The sequence below is a fragment of the Eulemur rufifrons genome, chromosome 1, assembly GCF_041146395.1.
Source record: "Eulemur rufifrons isolate Redbay chromosome 1, OSU_ERuf_1, whole genome shotgun sequence".
NCBI classification, from domain to species: Eukaryota; Metazoa; Chordata; class Mammalia; order Primates; family Lemuridae; genus Eulemur; species Eulemur rufifrons.
Window position 1 is genome coordinate 10,565,390 of NC_090983.1, and position 26,413 is coordinate 10,591,802.

The 26,413-nt window shown below is 35.5% G+C and overlaps 1 protein-coding gene across 7 annotated transcripts in view; it reads right to left on the bottom strand.

Moving 5' to 3' along the window:
• The window catches only part of AGFG1 (ArfGAP with FG repeats 1), a 63,145-nt gene that overhangs the window by 31,002 nt on the left and 5,730 nt on the right, over positions 1 to 26,413 (bottom strand). For all 7 annotated transcript variants that reach the window (XM_069466502.1, XM_069466487.1, XM_069466494.1 and 4 more), the window contains exon 2: positions 16,540 to 16,633. In XM_069466502.1, the coding sequence (XP_069322603.1) occupies positions 16,540 to 16,633 (94 nt within the window). The remainder of the gene's footprint in view (positions 1 to 16,539; positions 16,634 to 26,413) is intronic.

A 26,413-nucleotide genomic window follows, 5' to 3' on the forward strand; every position in this document is an offset into this window, starting at 1 on the left:
GATCTGTTGACAAGGTTCCCTATCGAGCTGAACCCAACCAGAAGCCAGGGGACAAAGGAGCCCAACTGTGTACCTGGACAGACCAGCTGCCCAGAGCCAGAGCATGGTAAAGACTAGAGCTACAAGGACAGTTGGAAGCTATGCAGCACAGTATCCAAATCACAATAATACTATATACAGGGCAAGTGATTTAATAAGCTCAATTATGAATACCAAAAATAGGAAACTTCATACTCATTCCCAATTACTCGTATATAAAAAAGGAAAGGCAAGAAACAGTGTTACATAAGGCTTGAGAAAGAATAGATGATGGTAGAGATCACATATTATAGTTTTGTGATCCTTTCAGTGACAGCAAAATAGACAGTAGGAAGGAGCTTAGGAAACTTCATGCCAAAATATGACTATTTGGTATAAAGAGTATTTTGAATTAAAGGCCCTTTAGAGATCAACAGGCCTTGGAAGGGGCTTTCTCTCTATCTGCATAAACCAGACAGACCCACCAAAAGAACAATGGTCTTCCCTTCCCTTTCCTGTTATCTCACTATATTGCAGGAGAAAAGATCAAGAAAGCAACCAGAACTGGTCCAAATCATTCTAAATATAATATCTGTCTCTCAAAGTTAATTTGCAATGAGAATCATTTACAAGTCAATCTGCTTACCACATCCATTCATCCTCCCTAGCATACATTTATTGCTCCTAAACAGAATTATCTATATTCCTCATCTCCCCCTCCCCTCTAAAAGGAAGTTATAAAAATATCTGGATCCCATTGGGATATTAGGTAATAACTCTGTGATTCTCCCCGTGAGCACAGTAAATAAACATCTTTTCTTATTAATCTGCCTTAATTGTGAGTTGAACTTTCGGGGGGAAAAGGGAAGTTTTCTCTTCACCCCCGCCATAGTCACCTTTATTCAGACTAAACTTTGTTTTCATAAAAAGAATAAACAATGTGAAATGATTCTGCTTGCAACCTCTAAGTAGAAAGATATAAGAATAAGGAAAGTACAGATGCTCTGGAATTAGAGAATCTTTTTTCATTAAGCCAATCAATAGACATCCAAAGAGATTTCAGACATTTTTTTGTCCTTTCTCTCCTTAGTAGAGATGGAGGATTACTGTCTCCTTCCATATGTAAGATATAATCACAGCATTTAATAATACTTCCCATAAAGCACAAGAACAAATAATTGGAGAGTTAAAAATTAAAAATGTCATGAATAAGTAACTAATACCCACTTTTGAAAGCAGAAAAACTGAACAGATTAACAAACAGAAAATGGTTATCATGAACCTATTCAAAATTCTATCACCAACATATTATTTTACCCTAAAATGAAGAAACAAGGGAGAAAAAGTCCACAATCAAAAACTATCTCAAATACATAACATGACTCAAGTTAAATCCTAGAAAAACAGGTACATTATCACCATTTCCCACACCTATCCAGCCTTCATCAGCATGACCAGATGATTTCTCAGTGATGGCATATCTCAAAAATACATAAATTGAATGATACTTGCAGAAACTAAAACAAGAGAAACTGATAAACTCTCATTTATATATCTTCTTAGGAACTACATAGCATATTCCATCTTAACATTTGGTTTTAGAAAACGTGCTCAAAAGAATTAGAACATAAACAATTTAGTTACTAAAAATAGGCACACAAGTCACAGTGCAGATCACTGAGACATAAGTGCCTTTGTGAACCAGCCACATAAATGGACAGGTAAGAGAATATCAGATTTGTGAGATATTAAATCCAACTTATTTATTTTATCCTAAGTTTGTTTTTTATTTAAGAATAATTACCTTATAATGGCTTCCTTAAGAATCACATTCTTCATCATGGCCTACTAGGCCCAACAGAATCTGACCCTTGATTTAACTCTCCAAACTAATCTTATATCATCACTCTTTCCAGCCACACTGGCCTTAGAACATCTTCCCTGAGCCTGCAACCCAAAGGGGCAATAACCGCCACACCAAATCCCAGATATATACTCTCACATTATTTACTTTCATATCCTTTATCTCACAATTTTCAAATTAATTTTCATGAAGCAGGAAACTCCTCTCTGATTCAACACTATTTGTATGCTCAATACCTGACACATAGTAGGCACTTAATATGTGGTACATGAGTGAAAGAAACTTCCTTAATAGCCCTGAAATGTATGCACAGTAGAAATTACCTTTTTTCTTTTGTTCTATAATTTACATGCTGACTGAGAACATTTAGCTTCCCAACTTACTTATGCAGAAATAACAGTTATCACTGATCCAAATTCTCACACCATGTATAGGCCAAGGATCAGCAAACTGGGCTAAATCTGGGCCAGTGTGTGTAGATAAAGTTTTCTTGGAACACAGCCATGCCAACTTGCTTATCTATTATCTGTGAATGCTTTCGGCTACATCAGCATTGAATAATTGCAACAAAGACCTCATGGCCCCCCCGAAAAGCCTAAAATATTTACTATCTAAACCCTTCAAGGAACAAGTTTGCCAACCCCTAACAATTTAAATAGGATAATAAAAACCTGTTTTAGAGGCAGGTATTACAATGCGCACAAGGAATAATGGAATATGCCAGAAATGGGCATAAAATGAAGGAAGCCTTCCCCTGAAGGAAGAACTTCCCAAGAGCAAGGACTATCTAAGAGCTAATTTAACATACCAATTCACTTGAGAATATAGGAAAAAAAGTACCAGAGTAAGGTTTGATGAAAGATTAATAGGTATTTAACACTTGTTTTGTAAATAACTACTGAGTACAGAGAAAAAGAGAAAAAACAAATTTGGAAAGGGATTAGGAAAGCTCACAAATGAAATTAAAAGAAAGAAGCAAATACTTTGAACACTAGAAAGAAATGAAATGCAATGGAAATTGTTAGTTAGAAAACTTACTTCAAGTATCTGTGTGTTGTAAAGGAGACCAATAACTCTAACTCAGACCTAATGTGAAGACTTAGTAGAAGGCAGTATACACAACTCACAGCACATCTCCACAACTCATTACACTTAACAACTCACAGATTTAACATCAGATGGAATTGTGTTCCAGATGGGTTACAAAGATCCCAAACCCAACTATACTAGCTCAGATAAAACAGGTCTGTAGAAAGCACACACCAACACTCCACGAAAACAAAACAAAAACCTCATGGGAACCAGGAATGCAAACAGGAAGCCATCAGGACCAAGGCAGTCTGACTGCCTGTCTCTGAAGTCCCCTCTAAACTAACCCCTCCACCGACACCAACAGTTTATCATTTTTGCTTCTCATACTATGTCTAGTTCCTGCTCTTGCTTATTATCTCAGTACAACTTTTTTGTTGTTCACTTGTTAGCCTGCACATGGCCCACTACAAACTACCTTTTCAGTTCAATGACTCATTATTTGAATACAGCCTCTGTGAACCTTAACTCAATTTCTTGAGAGAGAGAGGATCCAATTAAGTCACTGGCATCCATTCCTGGGTGTGTGTGTGTGTCGTGTTGTGTTTTGCAGTTTTCCCAGGGCAGGAAGCCTTCCCCTTTCTTCTTTCAGCAAGGAGCATGAGCATATGCTATTTATGTGCTTTGTAAATTACAAAGAACTTTATAAGTTTAAGATTTATTATTAGTGAAGTCACAGGAGTTTCAAGAAAGATTATCATTTGCCCTACTTTCTCAAACTGAGATGATGTAATTTACAGGGTAAAACAACTAACTGCTGCCTTTTAATTCTGTTATATCTTTCACAAGTCTCCAGGTTTTATCTAGTTAAATTTATCAGTCTTTACTTTGTGATTTCTTCCATTGCTTTTAGTTTATAAAGTCCTCCTGCAGGCATATGTTAAATGCAAATGTTGGCTATATTTTCTATTAAATGTTTATGGTAATCACTTCATTATGTTTCTTTATTATCCTCCCCAAATGTATGCATCCTTAAACACAATTTAGTTTTGCTTATTTTTTTAATTATGAAATTTATTTTACAGAAAAGCTGCAAGTATAGTAAAAAGAAGTCCCACACACCCCTTACCCAGAATCTCCAATGTTAACATTTATTTTACCATTCTCTTTAGATAAAATTTTTCCAAATCATTTTACATTGGAGACATGATGAACCTTTTATTCCTAAATGTATATTTCCTAAAAATAAGGACATTCTTTTATATTATCTTAGCACAATTATCAAAATCAAGAAATTAACATTTTACAATATTATATAGTCCACAGATTAGCCAATTATCTTAATAATGGCCTTCATAGCAAAAGGAAGAGGTATTCTTCTTCCAGAATCCATAACTGACTTGTCTCCTCAGTCTCTTTCAATCTGGAACAATTCCTTAGTCTTTCTGTCTTTTATGGCTATGGCATCTTTGAAGAGTACAGGTCAGCTATCTGGTGGCTATGTTCCCTAATTTGGGTTTCTTCCCGATTAAATTCATGTTTGCATTTTGGAAAGGAAAACCACATAACTGATGTCAAGTGCTGTTATATCCTTCACGGTGAATCAGGAGGCACATGATGTCAACTGGTGCCAGTACTAGTGACATTATCTTTGATTACTTGGTTAAAATGTACCTGCCAGATCTCTCCATTGTAAAGTCACTATTTTTCCCCCTTGGATTAATAAGTATTGAGAAACAAAAACCTTTTATAGGAGGAATGCAAGCCCCTTTAAATTACCAGGTCCAGAAGGGCATTTAAAGTGTAACAGCACTCATGTCTCCCCCTTGAGCTAAATAATTACCTCTTGAAGCCACTTGCTATGAGGGCTCTAGACTAACCAACGCCAAGTAGCCATATAATGCCATACACCCTACATAATTCAACAGTGTATAGCCAATCACTAACCAATGTTCTTTGTGTAAACCAATGAGAATTCCTGACAAACAACTTTTGTAGTAGCTCCCCTCTTCTGATTTGTCCTTGTTGTCTTTAAAAAGGTGAGCCTCCCTTTTGTTCTTCAGAGCACTCCCTAAGGCAACTGGGAAGTGTGTCCCAGGCTATGGTCCTCAACCTTTGCACTTGAATAAACTCTCTTTATACTACACTCTGTTCTTTTTGGTTATTTTATATGGACAGTATCTTGCAGAAAGATATCAGACTATTTTCTACATGTTTATGACTTCCTATTTACTCAATGTTTTACAAATTATTCCCAGCTAGTTTTATTTGTTGTTCATTGGATGAACTTTAGAATTATTTCCCAAAAAGAAAAAAAAAATTCCAACAATGTTTTCATTCCAATTGTTCTAAATTTAATTTGTGAAGCCTCTTAAAGCAAAGCATTCCCAAAGATGGTATAAATCTGACAAGCAAACTTGCCAAGAGGGAAAAATTAACCAAAGCCCCCCACCAACACACACATACACAAAAAGTACATTTTTTACATTTTCCAGAATATACCTAGAAAAAACAAGTAGCTGAGCAAGGGAGTAGTAGAATGGGCAAGCTTGTTTGGTTGTATTTCCTTGAATATTCCTTGAATTGGTAGCTTTTTAGGTATGTCATCCATCCAGTGTACCACCTCTAACACAAACACTACTCATCTATTATTTAGTTCAATCTAGGACTAAACAGATAGTGATCCATTTGCAATGACATTCTATTGTCTGGTTGTCCTGGTGACTGGAGGCAGTTGACTGAAGTTTGGAATGTAGTCATTGACCAAGGAATGGAGAGAGACTAGCCCAAATGTGAAAAAAGCCTCTGAAGTAAACCTAACCTGTACCATAGGAGGTAGAAAAGGAGGTAGAAAAGAAACATTTAGTTTTCTTTGCATATTTGTGAATATATGGGTGGGTCACAGGTCAATAACAGAAAAAAGAATACTCAGGCAAAGCTCTTCTAAGTAAAACTAAGATTTGCAGAAGAGGCAAGCTTTAAGTAGGTTTCAAAAACAAATTATCCAATGAGGGGATAATCTGAGCATCAGTATGAATACCTAAAACTGACTGAAACACATCAAATAAATAAGTCCATAGTGATATTTTATTTAAAGGAAAAAAAAACCTAATTGGTTACTATTGAAAACGTTATGGAACTATTTTGAAAAGTTAAATATTGAGGATTCTGATTTTTGTTTATATGCACTGGATCTGCTGATACATTTAAATAGTAGCTTTAATGTACTTTAAAAAGAATAACAATAAAACTATTACATCTTAATGTAAATAACTTTTATTTATGAAAATAGTTATATTTCCTAAACAAAAGAATTAGTGAAGAGTAGCACTGTTTTAATTTTTGCAAATTTCATTAATGCCTGGTTAAATAGAAGACAGATGATTTCTCATTGCTTCTGTTACGTAGCTTCTGGAAATCTCCACTGTACAACCATGAACATAGGAGTAAAAAACAGCAAATTGAGTTTTACTATTATTAAAAAATGTTTTTCCTTACAGTACCTCTCAAAAGGTCTCAAAGATCCCCAGAGGTCCCAGTCTGTACTTGGAAAACCACTAAGTTATAATGCCACCACTTTCCAATCCCTAATTAATGGAGGTAGTCATTGAGCATCAGCAGCGAACATAACCCCTCCCCTGAAAAAATAAAGTGTCTCTTGAGAAAAGAACACACCATACAATCTATGAACAGTGGATCTTTCCCCCCTTCCCAAATTAAGCCTAAATCTTAAGAAGCTATTTTATCCAATTACCAGTTTATAGGCAACTGAGAGGACAGAAGAACATTGACACTACATGGATGGAATCCCTAAAATCCAGACGGTGAGAAACTACTGAACAAATGACTGGATCAGGAGAAGAGGAGGGGGAGAATGAGAACGAATGGCTAGAAGGGAAGCATATAGAATAAAAATGACTTAAAGGGTGAGCAGAGTAGGTTCCTTCCAGTAATGGTAGAAAGGCTCATATTAAAACCCATATCTCCAGCAGGTAATAACTATAATCTCTGGACAAAACATAAAAGACACTAGATAGGAACCACAAACAAACTGGAGAAACTCTTCTACGAAAGAAACAGGTATTTGCTGCTCTTTTAAAGAAGCAGCTCCCCCACCCTACCCCTGCCAACACCTGTAGGGCCGCTAAAACTCAAATAGAAATCCACAAATCTCAAAAGTTTAAAGTACAAGAAGAAAAGAGTTTGTCACAGCCACAGCACTGGAAAGTGGGGGGTAAATCCCAGATAGCCAGAGAATAGGCACCACAAAACTTGCATATCAACTTTGCCCAAATCTGTGGCTCACTCCTGATCTATGCATGTATGGGGCTGACTCTGAACAGCTCAATTAACGACTTAAAGAACTAAGCAGAGATTTTAGCTGGCATTCTTTATGGGGGAAGGGGAGTTTGCCAAAGTAAAACAAACAAACAAAACCAATACTTCCTGGAGGAACAAAACAGAATCCAGAGGCTCTACAACCTATCCTTTCCAATGTCCAGGATATAATCCAAAATCACTAGATATACAAAGAAAAGCGGAAGTGTGAAAAGGGAAAGTGTGACCCAGTGGCCACAGACTTGAGATGATAAACATTTTGCAATTCAGCAGACAATAATTTAAAGCAACTAGTATACCTGTATTTTTTCCAATAAAAGATACACTGAGTATGCCTTCCTCCTCCTGCCTCCCCCTCTACCTCTTCCGCCTAACACAAAACATGCTTACAATAAGTAACAATGTACAAAATATTAGCAGAGAAATAGAAAATACAGAAATAACAGAAAAATACAGTAGAAATAATAGGAAAAAATATAAATTCTAGAACTGGGGAAGACAGTATCTGAAATAAATTAGAGCTTGGAGATAACAGAAGAGTCAGCTAGGGATAAACAGAAATGATTCAATATAAAGAATGGGAAGATTGAGGAAAAAAAATTAACAGAGCACCAAGAAGCTGCGAGATAGTATCAACATGCCTAAAATACATGCGAATGGATCCTCAGAAGGAGAGCTCAGAGAGAATGAGGCAGAAAATAGATGTGAAGGAAAAACGGCTGAAATTTTCAAAATGAAAATGCAATTTGTGAATGGCAAATTTATAAATTCAAAAAGATCAGCAACCACAAGAAGGATAAATACATACACACACAAAAAGCATATCCAGGTACATCACAGTCACACTCTGGAAAACAGAGCGAGCCTCAAATTGGCCTATCATTACAGAGAAACATCAATATGAAGTAAATTTCAAGAGAAAGGATATTACCAAAGATAAAGACAGACTACATAATGACACTTTTATCAAGAAGACATAATAATTATAAATATGTTGGCACCTAACAATAGAGTTACAAAATACATGAAGCCAAAAATGACATATTTAGAAAAAAATATGCAAATCCTCAACCAGTTGTCTAATTGTTCTATCAGCAATTGCCTAACTAGACAAAATTAGTAAAGCAGCCCTACAAGATCTGAACATAATTAGCAATCAGAGCTGTAACTGACATTTAGAGAACACTACATCCAACAACTTCAGAAAATATACTCCTTTCTAGTGCACACAGTATGCTCACCAAGACAGACCATGTGCTGGACCATAAATGGGGTCTCAGTAAAAAAGAAAGCATTGAAACTATATAGAAAATGTTCACTGATGACAGGATTAAATCAGAAATCAGATATAGTACAGGACCTAGGAAAAACCCACATATGTAAAATTAAACAACTACTTCTATATAAACTACTTCTATATAATCAATGTCTTAAAGAAGACCCATAAGGATAATTAGAAAACATGAACTGAATGACAAAATACAGCAAAATTTGTATAATACAGTTAAAGTAGAAATTTATCATTTTATAATGCTAATGGTTTGAACTACATGGTCCACTTATTCGCAAATTTTTTCCAATAAAAGATACACTAAGTGTGCCTGCTTCTCCTGCCTCGCCCCCCACCTCTTCTGCCTCTGCCACCCCTGAGACAGCAAGCCCAGCCCCTCCTCTTCCTCCTCAGCCTACTCAATGTGATGACAATGAGGATAAAGACCTTTGACAATTTACTTCCATTTAATGATAGTAAATATATTTTCTCTTCCTTATAATTTTAATAACATTTTATCTTCTTAGCTTTCTTTATTATAAGACTGCAATATGTAATACACATAACATACAAAATACATATTAATTGACTGTTTATGTTATCAGTAAGACTTTCAGTCAACTATAGGCTATTAGTAGTTTTTGGAGAATCAAAAGTTATACATGCATTTTCCACTGTGCAGGGGTCAGCGCCCTGAACCTCCACATTGTTCAAGGATCAAAACTGTATTATAAAAGCTGTCAAATTAATGACCTTAGGCTCCACCTTTAACAAGCTGAAAGAGGAAATAACCCAGAGTAAACATAAGAAAGGAAATAATAAAGGTAAAAGCAAAATTGTTATAGACCCCACACACATTAAAAGATTAAAACTATTAATATTATGAGTAACTTTATGCCATAAATATGACAACTTAGATGAAATTGGCCAATTCCCTGAAAAATCCAACTTATTAAAACCAATATGAGAAACAAATAACCTGAATAATCACTGTGGTCACTTTCACTCTCTCCCCCAGTGACACCCAGATCCCAGTGTGCTTTTTCATCCTCCCAAAACGCCCGGCCATCTCAATTTGGGCAGCTGGTCAAAGGTTACAGAATCATCAACTCCTAGACAGGTTCCGCCACTTAGTGCCTGAAACTGCCAACAGGGGATGGGGAGAAATGGAGCAGAGGGGCAGGGACGACCCTACTTGATCTCCATGACTCACAAGATAGCTCAATCAAACAGGCGTACAGGCAACAGACCAAATCTGGCCCAAGGGCAGTAGTTTGTCAAGCTCCGACATGGAATATCTAAAGCAATCTATAAAAAAAGAGAACTGGAGGATTTGTACTACCTGACTTCAAGACTTCCTATAAAGCTACAGTAATCAAAAGTATAGAATGGTATTGGCATAAATAAATGGAACTAGAGAGCCCAGAAATATACCCATACTTATATGGTCATTTCATTTTTGACAAAGTTTCCAAAGCAACATCAAGGAAAGGGACGTGTTTTCAACAAATGGAGCTAGAACAACTGTATATACGAAAAATATGAACCTTAACCTCTATCACACCATACACTAAAGTTAATTTGAGATGGACCTTAGATGTAAATGTAAAGGCTAAAACTTTAAAGCTTCTAAAATGAAATCAGATCATTCTCATGATTTGGGAGTACGCAGAGATTTCTTAAGCCAAGGAAGAAAAAACATTAATTACAAAACTAAAAATTAATAATTATTTTATCAAAATGACAAACTTCTCCCTGTCAAAAGATACCAGTAAGAAAATGAGAAAGCCAGACTGAGAGAAAACATTCACTAAAGATATATCTGACAGAGAAAAATGAACAAATTCTGATTTATTCATAGAATAGTACTCAGTTAATAAAAAGGAAAAAGCTCCACATGCATCCACAAACTCAAAAGAAGTTTTATACAAATAATCATATTCTTTATTATTTATATGAATATGAATAAAAAACACAACAATGCTTCTGGAAAAGGGAAGGACTGAATAGGAAGGAGTGTCAAGGAACTTTCTGGAATGATGGTTATGTGCTATATCTTTATAGGGCTTTCAGTTACGAAACTGGAAGCAATTGTCAAAACTCATCTTTAAAGGTACACTTCAGATTCTTGGATTTCACTGTATGTAAATTAAACTTCAAAAAAATTGAATATTGAATTTTAATTAATGGTAGATACACTAAAGTTTTTAGAGGTGATGTGAACTAATGCTTGAAACTTACTCTGAAACACAGGATGGATGGGTGAATGGATGGATACACAGATATCTGCAAACATAGCATAATGTTTATTATACCTGTATAATTTTTCAGCGTTTATGTATATTTGGAATTTTTCATAAAATGTTCAGGCAGAGGAGAAGACAGGCAGATCTGGCCATTGGGCTGTGGTTCTGAGCAGCCTCTGTCCAGGACCAGAGTCTTGCCATGACCATCCACGAGCACGAGTTCAGAGAGACAGTGCAGTAGGTGGCCCAACCAGGCTACCTGCAGGCACAGTAACTGCTGAACCATTGCATTTGCACTACCAGGAGATCTTGCTCAGCTGCATTAAGACCCATGGCACTATGCTGCTATAACATGGCACAAAGCAGGACAAATTCTCATACCAAAATATGACTGCTCGCAGCCATCCCATCCTTGGAAAGATACCAGCATCACAGACCAGCATGGGATCATCCTTAGGGGAATGGTGGAGTCCATGGTCCAACAGAAGACTGGCAAAAAATACAATCCAAATCTCCAAGAAGTTCCTGTAGGCATGGCCTTTGGCTACTCCTACCCAAAGCTGATTCTGCCAGGCAGGACAGCTTCAATTTCATGAAACAGAAGCAAGAAACCTTCAACATCATCACCAATTCCTCAAAAATCTATGGGCCCAGAAAGCCTGTTTGAAATTTCTTCTTACCAGCTTATAAAGCACCCTGCAACCAGATGGCATCTTCTGTTGTCAAGCTGAATGCCAATTACTGTCCTGACAGCTAAATAAGCTTCTTGCTCTGAAATAAGAACCTAGCATCAATTTTCAGGAGCGTGAGTGGCAGCTGATGCCAGAGCAATGGAAAACACTCACGCGAAGGACTACAACTCAGTGTATACCAGGTGACACTTGTGCTGCCTGAGTCTGCCTACAAGACACTAGAAGTCACCTGAGCTGCTATTTCCCAGGGACTTAAGCTAGCAAGGCTCTAAGGTTACACAGTATCCAGCCCGAGTAGCCACCTGTTCTGAGGCCCCTGCTGTCCTGACACAAAGCTCTGTCTGGATCTATCCCAGACCACCAAGAAGTTGCCTACTCCCGTTGCAGGTCTGACTGTGATCTTTACAAGCATTACAGAGCTTTAATGCCCATATTAACCACTCAGAATGTGTGGGCCTTATTGGATCCTGATTCAAACTAACTGTTAAGAGAAGGGGGGGGGGAGGAGAAATTTATGAAACATTAGGAAATTTGAACACTGACCAGATGACTAGATTACTGCTCATTTTTGTAGTCATGAAAATGGTACTGAGGTTATTTTTTTTTTAAGTCCTTGTATTTTAGCAATAACATGAGTTGATGAGTGTACAGATGAAACTGTATGTCTCGAATCAGATTCAAAATAATAAAATGACAGGGTCATGAGTTGATGGGAGTTGGTTATATTATTAATTATTTATGTAAACATATGAATATCTCCATAATAAAAAGTTTTTGTAGGGAACAAAAAAAGCCTAGTAATTTATATTTTTAATTAGATTCAAAGATTTTTTTAAAAGATAACACACAACGGCAAGAATGAAAAAACAAGTTGAGAGAGAGTACAGGTAGCTAGAATGGCTGAGGCAAACAGCCAGAAGGAAATAAACACAGTGAAGTGACCTGGGACATCAACATAAAAAAAACAATTAAATAAACTCTCAAAGTAGTTACTAACTAACAACATCTAGCTTCTTCTATAATGTTCTGGGTTTTCAGTCATCATTCAAAAAGATCCACATGTGACAATATGTACAAAACAAAGATAACATTTTCTATTTTTTTGTTAATTAATATAATCAGATATTTCTCTGAAAGCCCACAGTTAATATCAAGAATGCACTATAAATATTTTAAACATTACTATGTTATTACTGATTAGATTCAGCTAAAATTAAAAGAAAACTATGGTACCATGCCTTTCTTTCAAAATACTTAGAGGCCAGACTGTCAAATGTGTGCATTTCTTCATAAATTTGCAGAAACTGATGAAATATCCTTTTAAATAATACAATATTGTGCCTCAATATTTTAGTTAGATGGTTTTAAACCTCAAATATCTCACTGGTAAGCTATTCTCTCAAATAACTACATTCTGTGGTTAAAAATGTTCAATGTTATTATTAGTGAATTATCTGTTCATATTTATTAAAACCATCATACTGACTGAAATTCTGCAAAAATTTCTCTCTACACTAAATTCAGTTCAAAGCACACCACGTTCCTATAGGACCCTTATTTTCTGAGCTGACAAAACAATTGGAAAAGCATCTTTGCACCTAAAACCATCATCTTACATCTATATGATACAGCAATTTTCAAAATGTTTTCATATACACTATCTTCAAATCAACCTCCTGAAACAGGCAAGACAGATACTTATGCATTACAAAGGAAAATGAAGCTGAAGGAAAAGTGGTTTTCCTGAGGTGACAAGGTTCATAAATTAGTGGTACTGAAACTGAACCATAGATTGTTTTGGGTCCTAGTCTGGAACCTTTAGTTACTATACTGGTCTTCACAACTAGTGATCCATAGCCACCTGCATCAGAATCACATGGGATTCTGGGTGAAAATGCAGACAGACACTCCTGTGTCTCACTGCACATCCAGGGTCAGAATCTCCAGGGAATAGAGCCCAGGAATTTTTACTCAAAAAAAAGGAAGGAAAGAAAGAAAGAAATTAACAACCATCACAAGTAATTTCAATGAAACTTACATGGATATAAAGTTTGAAACTCACTTGAGTATATACTCTTGTGCATTCTCACTGCTCTAGGTACAATGAAAAAGTATGTAAGATTATGTCATGGAAATGACTATGTTTTGAGGGAGTAAGACCAATTCAGAAAAAAAACTGTGAGGGCAAATAAAAAACAAATGTTTTGTAAATCTTATAGTAAATGCTATTTTAAAAAATAGTTTAAAATACATATAGGAGCTGGGTGTGGTGATGCACACCTATAATCCCAGCTGCTTGGGAGGCTGAGGCAGCATGATTGCTTGAGCCCAGAAGTTCGAGACTGGCCCGGGCAATGTAGTGAGAGCCTGTCTCAAATAGAAGAGAAGAGGAAAAGGAAGAGGGAAAGGAAAAGAGGAAAGGAAAGGAAAAAAATACCTTTGCGGTTTTAGTATCTGTGGGATAAAATATTCTTGAAAGATTTAAGAAAACAAAACAGATCCCATTCCAGCAGCTGTAGCTGAAAAAAAATTTTTTCAAATAAAGAAAATAGAGATGATTGTAGTTAAAACATATCTACTGGCAATAAATAATAAAAATATCAGGCCGGGTGCGGTGGCTCACGCCTGTAATCCTAGCACTCTGGGAGGCCGAGGTGGGCGGATCGTTTGAGCTCAGGAGTTCGAGACCAGCCTGAGCAAGAGCGAGACCCCATCTCTACTAAAAATAGAAAGAAATTATATGGACAGCTAAAAATATATATAGAAAAAATTAGCCGGGCATGGTGGCGCATGCCTGTAGTCCCAGCTACTCGGGAGGCTGAGACAGGAGGATCGCTTGAGTTCAGGAGTTTGAGGTTGCTGTGAGCTAGGCTGACGCCACGGCACTCACTCTAGCCTGGGCAACAGAGTGAGACTCTGTCTCAAAAAAAAAAAAAAAAAAAAAAAAAAATATTAGCTAGGGATATAAGTCAGGTTATAAAAGGATTTATATTGCAAACTGAAAACTTTGGAATTAATTCTATAGACAAGGGTTCTTCAATCAACTATCTGTAGACCAAACTGGGCCACTGGGCTATTTTTATACCGCCCTCATCTAAGAATAGCTTTTACTTTAAACAATTGTTTTTTTAAAAAAATTTTTTTTGGCCGGGCGCGGTGGCTCACGCCTGTAATCCTAGCTCTCTGGGAGGCCGAGGTGGGCGGATCGTTTGAGCTCAGGGGTTCGAGACCAGCCTGAGCAAGAGCGAGACCCCATCTCTACTAAAAATAGAAAGAAATTATATGGACAACTAAAAATATATACAGAAAAAATTAGCCGGGCATGGTGGTGCATGCCTGTAGTCCCAGCTACTCGGGAGGCTGAGACAGGAGGATCGCTTGAGCCCAGGAGTTTGAGGTTGCTGTGAGCTAGGCTGACGCCACGGCACTCACTCTAGCCTGGGCAACAGAGTGAGACTCTGTCTCAAAAAAAAAAAAAAAAAAAAAAAAAAAAAAATTTTTTTTTTTTTTTTTTTTTTTTAAGGGATATGCAAGAGACTGCAGGTAGCCCACAAAGTCTACAGTATTTACTATCTGGCCCTTTACAGAAACACTTTGCCAAACCTTGCCATGAGCAACAGTGTAATTGTAGATCCTGAATTAAATGAGTGTATAACTTAACTCTGCCACCCTATAATGATATTTAATATGTTGTTACTAAAATAACTACCAATTTTTATTATTATTATTTAAGCTCAGCTGAAAAGTTAAAATTCTCCAAGAATTTAACTCTTATCACTGTTCTGTTACTCTTGCTTCACCTACTGTTATAAATTTTGCATACTAACAAAGTAACTTCGAGTTTGTATTCCTAGACTATATCACTTGTAAATTTGATACAAATAGTTCAAATTTTATTTTAATCAGGAAATATACTATTCTAAGCTTACTGTCATTAAAAACCTTCTACCCTTTCATCCAGCTTTATATTTTCCTACAATATACTTACATTAGTCTGGAATCTGATTACTCAAATTATGTCATGGGAAAATTTGGAGACTTCAAAGTTGTGCTCTCTTCTCTAAATGATGTATTCTAAAACATTTCATAATTGTGAATTTATACTTTTTCATTATTTTAGAACCAAAAACACATGTGCCTCTCAACTAGGCAAACAATTTTAAGACATTACTATCAAATATTAGGAAGAAAGAGAGGTAGAGTGCAAAATGCTTGTATACACTTTCTAAGGGTAAAAGAAAGTTGAAACTAATAAAATCATCACATTTAACTTCTTTTACGTCTATTAAGGATTCAAAGATACGCAATAAGAATAGTATAACTAAAGTAGTATTTCCTTTCTAGAAAATGAGGCTTTTCCATAAATAATAATGGCCATTATTAATCAATTGCGTTGACTGGCTCATCCTTAACCCAAGATTACAAAAGATGCCCGCTTTCTTTGTTAATTTTAAAAATATTAGATCAGAACTTTTACTAACAGAAAAACATAAAACTAAAAACAAACAGAATGGAATTGATGGAAGCCCATTAAAGGTGAGAAGGAAAAAGATTTCCAAATCCTTACTCTATCTGGTTCCCCATGACACTAGGCTGCCCCTCAGAACTACTGGCTTCCTCCCTATGGAGTGCCTCCTAACCATTCAACATTGCATATACACCCAAAGTTCAAAAATTTAGTAAAAAGGAAGGAGAGAACTTCAAGTGAAAGCTAATCACACAACAGCCTAACAAGTTTAATATAATCACAAAGCTAATTTTCTTCCTCTTTTTTTTTTTTGGCTTTTAAAGCAAAGACTAACAGTAACTTCAATACCAGATGTGCTCCAAATAAAAAGCCTTTTACATTCAACATTGATGAATTTTAAAAACGTATGTTTCACTTTAGGTTTAAGGTAAAGTATTTATGTAGTAGACATTAATTCCAAATACATCATTATATGAGTACATTCTAAAATATCTAAATACAGAATACAAAAATAACTTTTTTTAGATATAGTGAAATTCAGCATTTTAAATAACTTATTAAATCTTATTAAAATGACTGCCAACAAAAAAGTTGAAAATTGTAAAAACACTTACTTCATTTCCATGTTTTTGCAGGAATTCAATTTCCTGTTGTGTGAATGTTGTCATGGAGATAGATTTCACCCTGTGCGGTGGATTTAACCCTCGCCTAAAAGATAAAATATTTTACAAAATTTACTATTATAAACTATATTTTTAAAATAACACATCTAATAATTCAAAACATTTTTAATTAGCACATTTAAACTTGAAACAGTACTTTCATTCCATAAACTAAAAGTATTTAAAAATTATTTTAAACTATTAATCTTCATAATAAATGTCAAAGTTTGGTTACTCACCTAAATAGTATATCTAACAATAAATTCAATTAACTACCTAGTTAAAAGCACATAGTACCTGTAACACAAGAGCTTCTAGGAAATATAAATATAGCTTTTAGTGTGTGTCTGATGAAAGGAGAATATAAATGTGAAGAACTCTATGGTAAAGAATTTTAAAAGTACATCCTAAAATATCTAAATATAGAGTGCAAAAATAACTTTTTGCACTCTATATCCCCTAAGAAAGAGATAATGATGTTTTAAGATTGGGGCTATGCAAATATTCTTATCAAATACCTACCTTTAATTAAGTTTGAGGCTAATTTAGAAAACTATGTGAAAACTAATGTAAGGAAACTTGAGGTAATTAATCAAGGTGAATAAAATCCCATCTCCATCAATATAAGTAAGGATTTATAAGATCCTTTTCAGTCACCTTAGGAGTCAGTTAAGTGTTCAAGAGGAAACCGTAGGGATATGGAGAAAGGATTTAAAAAATAGCTGGATAAATAATTAAATCACTTTCAAGGTCCTTTACAGCCTTGAAGCCTTTTCTGTATGAATGGCTTTAAAAAGACTTTATCTTGATATTTTATCAGGCACATGAAAAACTGAATAGAAATGCACTAAGAAAGTAAGAACCATTTACATGCTGTCCAAATATCACAAAGTTGCCTATCCACCCACAAGAATAACACTTAAATAATCTATGCAAAGTAACAAGTAAACTATGCAAAACTCCATAAAACACTCTGAGGTCACGTCCTCTGATAAAGGCCTCATTTGAAACTGGATTCTAGAGCAGAGTACTATAGTAGCATTTGTACAGAATTTGTCAAAATCAATTTGCAATCATCCATGCTAATTAAATGGGAGATTTAATACTGATGTAAAATAATAAATGTACCAAAAGTCTTTCAAAATTACTCTGGAAACATTTTGAATAATTAATTAGAGTGTGTAACATTCTAGAAAATCATAATATTTTAAGTCAAAACACTAATGAGAATTCAGAATTAATAGGAGCTCCTCAACTTTCCTATCCTGCTTCTTCTTCCTCCTCCTTTCCCTTGTCACAGATGAATGACATGTTTCAGATCATGGTCTGAATTAAGACAAATTACACCACATTCTGAAGTGGAGAAAGGTTAACTTGGGTTTTGCTGTTGTTTTGTTTTGCTTTGTTTAAATTTTAAGTTAATTGTTTTCCTTCTATCTGCTGATAAGTCATAAAATATGGAAATAAAGATTGAATAAGAAGAGAAACTAAACAATTTTATTCTGATAAAACTTTTGAACTATGAAGAAATAACTTCAGTATGAATAACTTGCAATTGCCTTTACAACTTGCAATCATAAATTAAGGCTCTAAAGATTACTTCTAAATTTCCAAAAGTGAAAATTTAAGAAAAGTCATTATTATTCATTTAAGGTATTACACTGTATCTTCCAATTCATCTGTAATATAAGAGCAAGACTAAATTCACCACTTTCAGGGAAGTTAGATCATTTATGACACATACTTACACCCCACCTTGTCCCAAAAGAATTAACTTATAATTGTTTCTCTCAAATGCCTCTACGTCTTCCTTTTCAAGTTTCAACTTTGTCTCTCCTTATTCTGTAATATCTCCTCCTTGTTCCAGACAAGCCTTTACCTTTCCATCTTCCTGGTAATATCTCTTTTGTAAAAATGATAAAGGCAAAGGAATAATTTTTAATGAGGAAATATCAAATACTATTACAAAGGTATATGTCATGGAAATTTTGGAGCAAAGACTTATACCCCTATACTTCTCAAATTGTTCAATGAGGAGACACCAATTCATAAAAACAATTCTGACTCTTTTTACATTACATTACACAGTACAGTGTGTGTAGCATATTAACTGATATATCTCCAAGCCCTACCATATCACAGGGTCCATTAATGCACAAAGAAGATACTCACATTACCTAAGTGAACAAAATTTTGAACTTATGAAACAAATATAACCAGAACATACTCATAACCAAACTATGAAAGGATATTTTTTCCTACTTAACAAGAACACTCATTGCAGGACTTTTTTAAATGAGCTCTCTCTCAATGAACTTAAAGTAACATTGAATTTACAAAAATGGCAAGGCCTCATTTATTATACAAATTGAGTAACCTCAAGAAAATTTTACATGTGTTCATGTTGCTTTCTCTAATTACTCTTTTATATTCCATTTATTCAGGGAAATTAAGTATATTCTCAATGAAAGGATATACAAAGATTTTTTACTTTTTTAGCTTTCAAAAGCTTTGTACATGGATATTACATACTTATAAAAGGTTAGGGAAAACATGAAGACTGATTCTATCAATCATTTAAATATTGGCCAGGTGCGGTAGCTCACTCGAGGTCAGGAGTTCAAGATCAGCCTGAGCAAGAGCGAGACCCCGTCTCTACTAAAAAATAGAAAGAAATGATCTGGACAGCTAAAAATATATAGAAAAAATTAGCCGGGCATGGTGGCGCATGCCTGTAGTCCCAGCTACGGGGGAGGCTGAGGCAGAAGGATTGCTTGAGCCCAGGAGTTTGAGGTTGCTGTGAGCTGGGCTGACGCCATGGCACTCTAGCCTGGGCAACAGAGTGAGACTCTGTCTCAAAAAGAAAAAGAAAAAAAAAAAAGTATATAGGAAACATTAAAATAAATGAAAGAAGGAATAAAATGAACAAGGAATATGTAAGTATCAGAATGAGGCAAATTAAAAAATCAGAATTTCAGAAATGAAAAATTACAAATGTAGAAATTAAAAATCAAACAAATCAGTTAAAGAGTAGACTGGACACATCTGAAGAGACAATGAATGAACTGGGAAGCAGAAAAAAGAAATAACTCAGAAGGCAGGACAGACACATAATGAGACAGAAAAGACGAGGGTCAAAAAAAAGGATAAAATCAGAGTCTGACATACTTCTGACGAATTCTTTCTTTCAGGAGAGAGAACTGAAATAATGAAGGAGAGGTAACATTTGAAATGAGTGAGATTTTTCAGATCCAATAAAACGCAGCATCTACAGGTAAAGGAACACAGCTCATTAAAACGACAAATAAAATACACTTAGAAACATTTTGATAAAACTGCAAAGACAAATAGAAGATCTTAATAGCAATCAGAAAGAAAAGAGGAAACAAAATTTGACTAATAGTAACTTCTCAATGGAAATGAGAAGACAGTGTAATACTATCTTCAATGATAAGAAAAAAATAACTGTTTTGAACCCAGCAAAGCTATCGTTGAAGACGACCAAAATAATATTTTCAGATTTAAAAAAAAAAAGTTTACCCCAGGAGATTTTCACTAATGAAACTTATAGCGTATATACTTTAAGAAGAAAAATAGCTCTCTTTTAACCATGTGAGAATACAGGGAGAAGTTGGCTGTTTGCAACCTGAAAGAGAGCCTTCACCAGAACCCAACCAATCATGCTGCCTTCCTATCTTGGACTTCCAGCCTCCAGAACCGTGAGAAATACATGTCTGTTGTTTATAAACCAAAAAAAAAAAGAAAGAAAGAAGAAGAAGAAGCAGATGAAAATGACCTAAGAAGGTCTTGAGATATAAAGGGGGTAAGCAAAGAAACTTGTAAACTCATTGGCATATCTAAAGAAACATCATCTGATCACCATAATGTCAAATTTGTAGGAGGAAAAATGGGAAAAATTTAACACATTCGCCAATCATAACACTTAAATGAGAATACTTTGCATGTTTAAAGACTTTATGGTACTAGACAAAGCTTAGAATACTAATTAGAATGTGAGTATGAACAGCACAATTTCAATGGTGACCATAAAAGAATATGGAATTTACAGCTTCCAAATCAGTACAAAGGGAAAAATCAAAACAAAAACAAAAAAACTGCCAATTTCTAAATAAAATTATAAATATATTCGATACATAACCTAGCAATCCCACTCCTAGGTATTTACCCAAGTGAAATGAAAACTTATATTCACCCCTAAACATTAATAGCATCTTTATTCATAGGCATCAAAAACGAGAAACCTAATTGTTCCTCAAATGGGGAATGGATAAATAAGCAATGGAATACTATTCAGCAATACAGAGGAACAAACTACTGAAATATACAACTAACCTGGGTTAACCTTAAAGATATCATGAGGAATGAAAGAAGGCAATCTGGAAAAATTATGATTCCATTTATGAGACATTCTCAGAAAGACAAACAAAACCCACAGTGTTGTAGAACAGATCTGTAGTTGCCAGGGGTTGAGGAGAAACAAGGACTAAGAGAGTTTTCTGGTGTGATGGAATAGTCCCATGTTCTGATTGTAGTGATTACATGAAGCTATAAATATGTTAAGACTCACAGAACTGTATACCAAAAAAGTTAATTTTAACGTATGTTAACTTAAGAAATTAAAAACTGTAGTCCTGATTCCATGTTACCATTTGTAGCCACAATCTTTATACTAATTAAAATAAATTTTTTCTCATTAGCAGACTATCTTCTCAACCTACCAAATTTAACCTTTAAATGAATGAAAACTTAATAAACAAAAACTGCAATACTTATTTTTAAGGTGTATTCCTGGAAGCTGGTGCCACTTACCCTTTTTGCAGAGCCTAGTCTAGCTGCCATGTCAATTCAGTGTTTATATTATAAAACACTTTACTGTAATGATATTAGTCATAACTATTGGATGGAAGTGTGGGGCAAGCAAACCACATCACTTTTACGGGGCCAATACTGAAATACCACCCATTTCAGATCCTAAAATACACATTTTAAGTTTCCAGTTTTCTGCAAAAAAACCCTGACTCATTCAGTAACTGCAGTATTGATATTTTGAAAGCATGTTTGCCAGTTAATTGGTTTCAAGAAGTTCAAAGTAACCTACTGGTACAGCCCAATATGTTTTTGCAGTATAATTAAGTCATAAGCAGATCCCTAGGAGTTTTAATTTTAATGACCACCACCCAGGTATGACTTCTAACCAGATGGTGTGACTCATTCCATATGTCCACCAGTATGCTGCTCTTAACTATGCCTCAAACAATCTTGTAAATAGCCATTTGTTCAATTCAAATAACAATCTGTGCTGGATGAATAAGTAGGAAAGCTTGGTTTTATTAATTGTTTTTCTCCTGCTGGGGGAGAAGCTGGTTAAAATATTTTAATAGGCTGTGGAAATTTATGTGGTTGCTAGTAATATTGGCAGAAAGTAATAAAGTTAATTTGACATTTAGATCTATTCCATCCTATTTACTAAAAATACTATATACAATGTTTCATACTACAAAAATTATACACTTAAAATCTAGAACAGATGGAAGATGCCTCTAACAGGTTATCAACATTCTACATCTACAAACTGCTGACACCAAGACACTGTATGCACTGGGTAGTCCAAAATATTAGTCTATCTGAGCTCAACATTAAAAAACTGAATGTGTGTGTGTGTGTGTATATATGTATTACATCATATATAAACATGATGTAAACCACAATTGTTATTTTGGGTTTTTTGGAAAGCCACAAATACTATACCATAAGATCCTTGTAACACAGTAAGCATCTAAAAAATAATGTTCAAGTAATGATTTAAACCTAATTAACGTATTCCAGTTAAAAGTGGTGGACAAGCCAGGCATGGTGGTTTATGCGTATAATCCTAGCACTCTAGGAGGCTCAGGTGGGAGGATCACTTGAGGTCAGGAGTTCGAGACCAGCCTGAGCAAGAGCAAGATTTCTATCTCTATAAAAAATAGAAAAAATTAGCCAGATGGGGTGGCGCACACCTGTAGTCCCAGCTACTCAGGAGGCTGAGGCAGGAGGATCCCTTAAGCCCAGAAGTTTGGCAATGCAGTGAGCTATATGAGGATGTCACCATACTCAAGGCCAACAGAGAGAGCAAGACTCTGTCTCAAAAAAAAAAAAAGAAAAGAAAACTCTAAAAATATCTTCACTACATCCCCAAACCCCCAACGAAATGACAACAAAGGAATAAAAAAGTATTAAGCTACCAGACACAGAAGGACAGAGAACAAGAGGAGCACAAAAACATACTACAGCTCTCTGATAACAAAATTTGGAAGATTAAAAAGTGAGTATACCAGCAGTTACTGACTTCGTGGAGAATGCCAAAACAGAAGCTACTATAGAGGTAGGAGAAGCCAACTAGAAGCTGATTCCCACCACAGGACCTGTGAAAGATTCACTGAAGGAACTGAATGCACACGGAGGGTTTAAGTAAAGTCAAAAATCATTACACTCCTCAATTCTTCAACAGCCGCAAGACTACCCCCACCAGCCCAAGGCACATGTCTGAAGGAAAGTTCACTCGAGAGAGGTTAGGCAGCAGTCCCCAACCTTTTTGACACCAGGGACCAGTTTCATGGAAGACAGTTTTTCCACGGACCAGGGATGGAGAGTCCAGCTCCACCTCAAATCACCAGGCATTGGATTCTCATGGAGAATGCAACCTGGATCCCTCACATGTGCAGTTTGCAGTGAGGTTTGCGATCCTATGAGGGTCTGACATCGCTGCTCATCTGACAAGGGGCGGGGATCCCGCGGTGACGATGCAATGGGGAGCAGCTGTAGGTGCAGGTGGGGCTTTGCTGGCTTGCCGCTTGCCTATTGCTGTGCGGCCCGGTTAATGAAGGCCAGGAGTTGGGGACTGCAGGGTTATATACCAAAGAGACTTCAGACTCAGGTATAGTTGAGGATTATTGTTAGGCACCATGTTAAAAACTGAGGGACGATGTGAAACTGTACACACTGTATGACAGATTCTATGTCACCAGTCACCTCCCTCAACTTGGCTCCCAGAACAGTGGCAGCCAGGCTTTTTATTCCCCAAAACGAAAACTGGAGAAAATATCTCTGAACTAAAAAAAGCATGAGTTTCCAAACAGTTGGGGGGGGGGGGGGAAAAGTCTAAAACACTGAACAAAAGACCTACATACATCAAAATACTTCAACATGAGGTTCTGAACAGCAGGAATAAAAGATGATCATACATACTCCCTAAGATGGAGGAGGAAAAAAGTGTCACAAAGAATCAGTAATAGAAATAGCATCAGACCTCTCAACAGCAACCCTGAAGGTTTGAAGACAACTAAGCAATGTCTTAAATGTTCCAAGGGCAAAGTATTTTCACCTTTGTGAATGTAGACAAACCATTAATTTTTTTACAAATGAGGGTAGAATTAGACATTTTTAGCTATGTAGCTCTCAAAAATGACCTCTTATTCACTTTTAATCAGGACGCTAATGGAGATGTGAGGCTCCTAGAAAGAGAAAGTCCAACGTAGGTTAGGGATTAAAAAAATTCCCAGAATGAAAGTAGAAGAGAAGTCCTGCAATGATAGCTGCATAGCAGGCCTAGAAAGCTGCACTCCCAGAGCAGAGGATTATAAAAATACCCAGAAATGATTTGTCAAAAAAAAAGGACCTGATATGTGCGATCATATTAAAAGAAGTGTTTTGATATGATAAGAAGACCATTTATCTGGGAATATATTAATGATACATACATAGAAAGCAGAGCAAATGAAGAAAACTAGACAATTATAAACTTGAGGGGGAGAAAGACTGTGTAGGTAGGGAGGGTGAGAAGCATTAAGAGAACCAAATCTTTGTCTTCCTCCTTCTAGTCAGTGGATAAGAGCCAAAATTGAAAAATCAAAAAGATAGCATTATAAATATGTTAATTTAGAAGTATTAAAGTAAATATAGAAGGAGAGAACAGTCAAAAGGTTTCAAAACCATTTTCCATGGTAATCAGAAAATTGGGGAAGGAAATAGGTGCCTGCTGTTTGTCATACAAAAGCCTTTGCCTTTTTAAATTATGTGCATGTGTTCTTTTGCTAGAAGTTAGTATTGAATTTAAAATGAATTAAAAATTAAACACAAAAAAAACCTGGAAATAAACTGTTCTTGCTCTTCTAAAGTAAACTTAACTGACACAAATTTTCTTGTAACTGCCACACACTGAGGTTGTATCTCCCCCTAGAGTCATACAGAACCTCTTCCAGTGACAGGCCTTAAATCACCCAAAGACAGTGATCATATGTACAGCTCCCCCACTCCCCATTCTTTTCTTCTAAGCTAAGAGCATTTGTTTCCTGCAAATGTTCCTTTCATACATAGTTTCACATTTCCTTACCATACTTCTTAAAATAAGCAACCAAAATAAGGTATAATTATGACCTCCTCCCTCTAAAAAACATATTAATATATGGTATCAATCAAAAACATTGACCCCTTACTTGGAAGTCTTTAAACAGAATATGTTAAATGTTCTAACTTAAAGAAAAATTGTCATTCCTCATATTTCAAACAATTCAAGTAAGTTTCCTATCCCCACTGTAAAGTCAGTTAAAGAATTTGATTCTAATCATGTTCAGTCAGGTGTCCTTAGGGCAATAGCTCTCTTGTGTGAAGTTGTAAAGGCCGCCACAGGAACCTGCTATAATCAAAGTACCCAAAGTTATAAATGATTTACCATTTTTATATACATTAAAGGAATCCAAGTTGTATTTCCCAAGACAGTCATTACTTTGACTATTTGAATTAGAAAATGCATTACTGAGTACGGAAAAAATGCAAGAGGTAATGAGTTTCTACATCGGAGTTCTCACAAATGTGAGCATCCTGAAACATGCATAGAAAAGATGGGAAGTATCAGATTAGCAAATTTGTTTGTTTTCAAAAAAAATACTAATGGAACAGATACAGAGATAGCTAAAAAGGCAATGGTTTTTAAATTGAGACCCAGAGGTCAGCAAATTCCTTAAAACAATGTTTTAATCTTTTTCACTTATAATCCACTAACACTTAAAATTTTAATGTAAATTTTATCTAGACAATTGTACTTTATCTACGTTGAAACTGAAAGCCAGTGCTTACAATCACATAATGCCAAAACTCATATAGAAATGAGTAAAGAACAGAGACAGACTTACTATGAAAATGATGCCTTCATGCTAAGTTAAAGTCAAATGAGTCTACCACATCCTGAATGCTGAAGAGCTTTCCCAGTACAGAAGGTAATTACTGCCCTGTCCAGCAGAGTCCCTCTGATCCAATCTGCTGGATGAATCCATGATTCTCCTTCCCTCTGAAAAACCTACAGCTAATGCCTGTTGCACAATGAACACGCATGTCTAGAACACCACTCTCTCCTGTTCCTCGCAACTGAGTTTTATGCTTATCAAATGTTGTTTGATATGGTATTTGATAATGTAGTTGGTACAGTGCTCGTTAAGCATATAGTTTAATCAAATATGTAAAACAATGACACATGAAAAGAATTGTTTCCATGTAAACTAAGTGAAGTATTTTAGAGAGTCAACTAAATTGAGTCACTAGGGAAAGCTATTATTTGACCATGGACAGGAACTGTAAAAGATTAAAAACAAAAGTCATAAAAATCTAAATCTATAACAACAATTCAGCATTCATACTGCTTTATAAGTAAACTAAAATGCTAAAAATCATATACAGCACAGTATGAGTCTGGATTATATCAGGAGACAAAGAGTCTATCTAATCAGCGGACCCACATTCAAAGAAAAGTCTTATGTTGTGTTACATAAAA